The 8,207-nt window shown below is 38.6% G+C and overlaps 1 protein-coding gene across 1 annotated transcript; it reads left to right on the top strand.

The window, feature by feature from the left end:
• Positions 1–6,767: 6,767 nt before the first annotated feature.
• Positions 6,768–7,788, top strand: LOC119998752 (zinc finger protein ZAT5-like). Its single transcript, XM_038846155.1, has one exon. It carries the CDS (start codon positions 6,891–6,893, stop codon positions 7,680–7,682), a length of 792 nt encoding a protein of 263 aa, XP_038702083.1. The 5' UTR covers positions 6,768–6,890; the 3' UTR covers positions 7,683–7,788.
• The last annotated feature ends 419 nt before the right edge of the window (positions 7,789–8,207 follow it).

Genomic DNA, 8,207 nt, shown 5'->3' with positions numbered 1-8,207 from the left:
AGTCTAGGGATTGCATCTAATGTGTTCGATTGAGAATTGTTAAACCCATTGCATGATTTCCTTAATTAATTGAGTTTTTCATTGCATAGCTATTAATTATGTGTATTGATGATGGGGTTTTGGGTTAATTTAGGAATGTGCATGGGAGAGTTATGGTTAATTGATCTTTGAGTGTGAAACTAGGGTGTTAGCCAAGCCGAGCCCCAAGGGGGAACATTAATCCATAATATTAGGTGATTATCCATTTGCGTTCATCGTAGATTAAGAGACCCGATGGCCTACATGTATGAATTGAAGTCTTATATCCCAATTCTCTTTGCATATACATGATTGATAGTATCACACAATGCATTGTGTATGGTTGTGTGTGTTTGCAATGATACCTTGAGTATGAGAACCGAGTAGCCACCGGGACGGACTAGAGACTAGGTTTTTAATTAATTGTTTTAAATCCACTTTGTGCTTACTTTGATTACAAAATCGCTCATGCTACCGAGTCATTCGACCCATTTCTTTTACTTGCTTTTATTTGATATTCATTGTGTTTATTAGTGTTAGCTAGTCATTTGCATATCATTCACTTCCAATTTGCATTGCTTCCTCGTGGATCGATACCGGACTCACCGGTTTATTACTTGACGATACCCTACACTTGGGGTAAGTACACACAGACACTTTGGTGTCGGTCAAGTTTTTGGCGCCGTTGCCGGGGAAGCGAGTGTCAAAGAAGGAGCTGGGTGGCTTGTAGACGCTAGCTTTATGCTATTAAACACCATCAAATAAGGAAGGAGCACGGTCACGCTTCAAGGGTAACTTCGTTCCTCCCTTTTACTTGCTTTCTAGTGTAGTTGATTTAGTGTAGTTGCTGCAAAAAAAAAAAAAAATAAATAATAAAAAATAAAAAAAAAAAAAAAATCTTGTGTTACTTGACGTGGTTGATTGCTATTTTTGTGTGTTACTTGCTATTGTTCCTTGCCATCATGTCTCAACCTAGAGATAATGTTAGTGGGCATGGGTCTAATAGAGATGGGACAGGTGGTGATATAAATGTGAGTGATGCAGGGAGTGTACGTGGGGGTGAGATGAATCTTGATGCATTGCGTCGACTTTTGCAACATGTGAATATTGATGAGTTGATGAATCCGGTGCAAGGGCAAGATGTCCAAATTGGTAATGCCCAAAATTTGCAAAATGTTCAAGTTGAGCATACTTTGCAAAATGCACCTCAACCACTTCAACAAGACAATGCGGCGCAATTTGCCCCACAAAATGTCTACCCACCTATGTATTATCAAATGCCACAAGTGCCACAATATGCTCCCTTCGGACAAAATTTACATGCACCTCTTCCTTTTGACTACATTCATGCACATGAGTACCAACCTTTTAGGCAAGCACAATCTCCACACCAAAGTATAGCTCCACCATCTTACCAACCATGCACCCCACCCCAAGAGAGATCACTTGAGGATACGCTTCAAATATTCATGGAAGCTCAATTGGAGGTTAATCAAAGGAGATTTGAATTTCGTGAGCAAACCAATAGAGCATTGGAAGATTTAAGAAGCCAATTGACAAAGATCACTCAAACATTAGAATCTCAATTCGAAACTTCAAGTGCGGGGTTGAATGTGCAAGAACAAGAACAACCCATCATTACCTCAAGGAGTGGGATAGTAATTGACAATACCATGACTCCTAAGGTAAGTGAGGATGAGAAATTAGTGGAAGAAGTGGGTGGTGAGGTGAAAAATGTTGTAGTTGGCGATAGATCATGTCGAGACAAGGACAATTATCAAGTTGAAAAGGTTGAGGAAAAGAGCGAAGAGAAGAGAAATGAAGAGAAAGAGGAGAACAAAGTGAGACCAAAAGGGAATGAGTTACACCTTGGGAGGGCAATTGAGTACATCCCTAAGCTTTATATTCACTCTCATGTTGAGGATAAATTAGAGATGACACTTGCAAAGAATTCATTTGAGGGTGTGCTAGTTTTGATTAAGAAAGGTAGTCGACTTTTGATTGAGGGAGATATTATGAAAAAAGTTTTGAAGTTCTTGACTATTTATAGTGTAGAACATTTGCCCCTTCATTTAGGAGCATTAGAGGCTTTCCCAATCAAAGTCGGTGCATACCAAGTGCATCCTCAAGAATTGACAACGTTACCTTTTGCAAGTGGATTTAAAGAATCCTCTAAACATCATGTCACACATAAAATATTTACCAAAATTAGAAAAGTGTGGCATCCCAAACCACGATTACAATTCTTTTTAGGTGAGTTTGGGGAAAAGGGGACCGAATCATGTGTGGTTCGTCATGTTCCTCAAAGTGGGAGTAGTGATTTTGAGGATGTTCTTGGGATCTCAAGGATCCCATCCCTCTCTTGTGTTATGGTCGATCCACTTTTGTACATATATGTTTAGGATTGGTTTAGAGATCACTTTTATTTTTTGTGTGTCTCGTATACTCAAAATCCATTTCACAATTTTTGCTCCTTGTGCACTTATTCAAGTTGGGGGGTGAGAATTGTGACATGGTTGTGTGTTATGTTTTGATTTTCTTACCCTTTAATTTTGGTGTGTTTTTGTATGTTCACAATGCATTTCACAATTTGTTCTTGCCTTGTTTTCCATTCTTGACATTGGGGACAATGTCTCATTTAAGTTGGGGGGTGAGGGAATTGTGAATCCATTGTGAAACTTGCTTTATTTTGGTGTGCTTTGGTGAATATCAAAAATTTGAAAAAAAAAAAAAAAAAAAAAAAGTCTTGTTGTGTCATGCTTGGATAGTGTGGTTGGTATTAACTTTTTCAGGACATGCTTCGTTTCTCATGATTCCAACCACTTTTGAAGAGTATGGTATGACTTCCTACCCTTTATCTTATTGTGTTGCGCTTTGTTGTTCATACATGCTAGATGGACTTTAGGAGGGGAAGGGTAGAGGCCTTTGGAATTCACTACCAATTTGAATGTTAATTTCTTATTCTTGTTCAAACGTGCAAGTGTAGAGTAGGTTTCTTGATTTCTTTTGTAAAGTTGATACATGCAATTGAGTGGAATAATTGTAATCAATCTTTCTTGGGATGATTGGGACCTAGTTGGATATAAACTTGTGTAGTTAAGCAGACATCTTGGCATTGAAGCATTTGTAGGACTGCGTTTTTGGATCCTTTTGTCTGAAAAATTACCTTTTTACCCTTCTCATTCCTTTGAGCCATTCTTCGTTGATACACATTGGGTTTCGGGTGATGTTTTTCATTGATATTCATTTGACATCTTATGAGCGTGTTCTTCAGTAGCTTTGCATCCATTACATTTGATTGCTGAGAAGTGTGATTTTTGTATTTTGCCGCTTGCCTGTGAACTTAGGATTGAATGATTCATTAGGTTGAGAGATTTGAGCCTAGCCTATTCATTTGTGAGTGATTATAAGCCTAAATTTCTTTAAGCCTTTTTAGTTCACTTACAAGCCTTGTGTGAACCACTTCCTTAAATATTTCCCACATTTGGTTGCAAGGTTGAGTAGGAGCTTGAAAAATAAATCAGTAGTGATATTATCCCTCCTTATTATGAGAAAAAAAATTATGAGGGTTGTTGTATAAATGATGTTATATTCAAAAAAAAAAAAGAAAAGAAAAAAAAGAAAAAAAAGAAAAAGAAGGTGTATGCAATAAAGTTAATCCTTTGTGTGTAAAAGATGAGAAGTGTTTGAAATTGTGGTACAATGGAAGGGGTGACAAAAATGAGAGTTTAGCTCACATGTTTGAACTTAACCTTGCAACTTGTTACCTAGATCCAAATTCTTCCTACCTTGTCCCATGACCACATTACAACTCATTTAACCTTTTGATGAATTTGATCCGAGGTAAGCAAGTGAGTTGGTGAATGCATTAATTGCTCTTGTAGGTGATTTCTTTCTCAAAGCTATGCCCATCCAAATTATCTTTTATAAGCACATACATTTAATTCAATTGTGTAAGTCATTCACTTAGCACAATGCTTTTATGTCTTTGTGTACATTCGGGATTGGGGATTTATGAACACCAAAAGGTTCCATAACAAGGTTTTACTTGTGCAAATGTGTTGAGTTGCCTTGCGTGATTGCACATATATTTTACATAATATAAAATGTTCTTAGTCATCTTTGAGGAGATTGAGATTGGTTGTCCAAAGATTTTGCATGTTTTTGACCAAGCAGGGGAATTAGGGGATTAGCTCTATTTCTTGCATGCGAGAATTTAAGAATCATTATGGTACTTTCAAAGTAATAGTGGATCCCTTGGCAAGTGTTTGTGGGTATCGCTCTGATAAGCCCTCACGAGACTACAACTCGTCCACTGGGGTGACCTAGGGGTTTAAAGGCTTGTTGCATGCGCTAAATGCAACCGTGATGCCTACGTCAGTGAGTTAGGATTTTATTTAGTAGATTTTAGTTTTAGGTAGTGGTTTCATTGCTAGGGACTAGCAACGTCTAAGTTGGGGGGTGTGATTGGACCTCTATTTTGAGGTTCTAATGTCCTTTAATTAGGATGTTCTAGCACTTAGTTAATGTATTTGATTGCATTTTAGCTTAATTTTACACTTACAAATGTTTCCCCTTGGTTTTGTAGGAATCGGACCTTGTTCGGGCAAGTTGGAGCACTTTTTGGGCACTTTTTGCTGTGAGGTGTCGGGACACTTCCCAAGGTGTCCGGACGCCTGTCCGGACACCTGTCCGGACACCCGTCCGGACGCTTTCTTCACAAATTGAGGCAGAGGCTTCAAAGTTGATGGACGCATGAAGTGTCCGGACACCCGTCCGGACACCTACGGCGAATCTGCAATTTTCTGCACCGAAATTTCAAGGGCATTTGGGGTAAATCATGTATGTAACCAATGGGAAACGATTTTATAAGGGTAGTTAGGTATTTTCTATTGTAAAAAGAGAAGAAAACCCTAAGATTTGGTTGGCTTCCTATTTATTCATTGACTTCTCCAAGGGGAAGCCACCATAGGAGTAGTGTAGATCTAGTTTCTCTCTCTAAGTTTTCTTTGTTGTTTTTGGTGCTTTCTCTTGATTTTGTATAAACTCTGATTTAGATGACAATAGATTGGATGTTTATTGCAATAATCATGAGTGGGTAGTTCTCTTCTCTAGTTTCTAATCCCGAACGGTGGGTGCAAGGTTTCGATTACTCAAGGTATGCTCAAAGAATCGTAGCTTCGATTTCTCTCTTTTAATTTCGTGATAGTTGTGTGATTGGATCTATGGGAATGACATATTTGATTGTATTCTTGGATTGTCTAGTCTAGGGATTGCATCTAATGTGTTCGATTGAGAATTGTTAAACCCATTGCATGATTTCCTTAATTAATTGAGTTTTTCATTGCATAGCTATTAATTATGTGTATTGATGATGGGGTTTTGGGTTAATTTAGGAATGTGCATGGGAGAGTTATGGTTAATTGATCTTTGAGTGTGAAACTAGGGTGTTAGCCAAGCCGAGCCCCAAGGGGGAACATTAATCCATAATATTAGGTGATTATCCATTTGCGTTCATCGTAGATTAAGAGACCCGATGGCCTACATGTATGAATTGAAGTCTTATATCCCAATTCTCTTTGCATATACATGATTGATAGTATCACACAATGCATTGTGTATGGTTGTGTGTGTTTGCAATGATACCTTGAGTATGAGAACCGAGTAGCCACCGGGACGGACTAGAGACTAGGTTTTTAATTAATTGTTTTAAATCCACTTTGTGCTTACTTTGATTACAAAATCGCTCATGCTACCGAGTCATTCGACCCATTTCTTTTACTTGCTTTTATTTGATATTCATTGTGTTTATTAGTGTTAGCTAGTCATTTGCATATCATTCACTTCCAATTTGCATTGCTTCCTCGTGGATCGATACCGGACTCACCGGTTTATTACTTGACGATACCCTACACTTGGGGTAAGTACACACACACACTTTGGTGTCGGTCACTTGGTTTCCATGAAGGAGTGATTAGTGTGTGTGTAATGTAGTGGGTGGGTCAACTCTCTGCAAGTATTAATCAAATTAAGTCTATAATTACTTGCCACACCTTAATCCCAATCCATATTCTAATCTCCCTTCCTAGAACAATCAACATCCACGTCAATATTAAACATAACAAAAAAACCTTGCCTAAATAAATAAAAACCATGCTTAATTATTTAAGGAAAAAAAAGGGGAAAAAAAGAGATGGGTTGAGTTGCAGATGGGGTGCTTGTAGTGGAAACTACAGTCACCAGAGTGAGAGATCGTCTAATTTGTTTTTCAGAATTAAAAACAGTGTGGGTCTCACACTTAAAAAACATATTGGATAACAAATAGCTTAATTAGTTATCTCTTCGGACTTAGGGCGTACGGTACCTAAGGTTGGGAGTTCGAACCAACTAGTTGTGATATTTCTTTGTGAAATCATGATTCCTTAGATTTATCTCACTTTCTGACCCATACTCCCATGAATTTTGGCCCAGTCTTATTTGTCACCAATGTGACGCAGGCTTTTCCGACGAGGTTCCAGTATATTGGACTGGGTGATTCCCCGTTTATTGAAAAGAAAGAATTGAGAGGGCGCAAACTCTGTGGTTCCAGGCTTGCAAACCAATCATACCATAATAAAGGAATCGTAGAGAAAAAGTAATGGGTTTGCTTCAAAGCCAACCGAATCTCACTGTTCTAACATATACATATGTGTGTGTATATATATGTATGTATATATGTAACTACCAATATAGGAAAAGCAAGTCTGGCATAGCAAATTCACGGTTACTGTTGTTTCTTGACTCTCCCCACACACTTCTATATATTAACCAAACCTACTCCTCCTCACCATCCTTCACAATCATCGATCTTCAACTAGAGCTTTGATTTTTCGATGGAAATGCCGATGGCAGCTCAAGATCAGGAATTCAATCAGATCATTAGAGGCAAGCGTACTAAGCGTCAACGATTACTGTGTCCGCTCCCATTGGCAATCACCTCTAGCTCATCAAGTTCCGGATTCACGGACAATATTAACACAGAGGAAGAAGAAGATATGGCCAATTGCTTGATTCTTCTGGCACAAGGATCTCATGCTCATCATCATAACCCTAAATCATCACCCGAAACTGCCCAACTCGGTTTCGGTTCCGACGCTTATCAGTGCAAGACTTGTGATCGGTACTTTTCTTCGTTTCAAGCGCTCGGAGGACACAGAGCTAGTCACAAGAAACCTAAGGCGGTGGTTAACATTGAAGACAAGAAAGTGTGCAGGGAAAATTCATTTAACGGGACGAGCACGAATCTTTCGATTCAAAAATCCAAGTCTGGTAATTATAAGGTTCATGAATGTTCAGTGTGTGGTGCAGAGTTTTCGTCTGGACAGGCGTTAGGTGGTCACATGAGGCGGCACAGGACGATTGTTAGTGGTGGTGGTGGTGGTGGTGGTTCTGGGCCGTCTACCACATTGAGTTTGGATTCAGGAAGTCACGAGGAGTCTCATCAAGAACCAAAGAAACCAAGATATAATAATACTAATCTTCATTTGGATCTTAATCTTCCTGCCACGGCGGAAGACGTTGATCGTGATCGTGATCGTGATCGCAGAGAGGTCGATTTCCGGTTCGGATCGAAAGAACAAGTTATTGTGTTCTCTGCATCTCCTTTGGTTGATTGTCATTACTGAAACTGATCATACAATTTACACTAATTGTGAATTTTTATTCTTTCTTTAAAACTAATTGTGAAGTTTTCATATTATTTATTTGTTTAATATCAATGATCGACTCCAATAAGAAACATATTTCTCAACGGTATTTTAAAAAAAAAATTTAAAATTGGGTTTATTATACATTATTGAGGGAGAGAAGCATGAGAGGAAATTGAAAGAGCAAAGCTAAGGCAAGAGCTAATTACTTGGCGTGAGGCTGTCACCACCACCAATACCGCAAGCCAAATTAAAGTTGGGTGGATTAGGGTTCTTTCTTTGTTTCATTTGCAAGGAAGCTAGCTATATATAGTGCACACAATCCGTTTCACTACTTTGACAACACACACATAAACGGATGGCAAGCAAGCAAAGCCATTGCTAACTGCCCCTTCATTTATGGATCCACCATTTATCTATGTGAAATCACGGGTTCCACATACGCCATATGATTCATATGTAATCTTGTGACATCTCACCATTTGGGATAACTGGGATAAAAAA

This window comes from Tripterygium wilfordii, chromosome 5 (assembly GCF_013401445.1).
Source record: "Tripterygium wilfordii isolate XIE 37 chromosome 5, ASM1340144v1, whole genome shotgun sequence".
NCBI lineage: Eukaryota > Viridiplantae > Streptophyta > Magnoliopsida > Celastrales > Celastraceae > Tripterygium > Tripterygium wilfordii.
The sequence above is the reverse complement of the archived record's forward strand: the minus strand, read 5'-3'. Positions and strand labels throughout refer to the sequence as shown.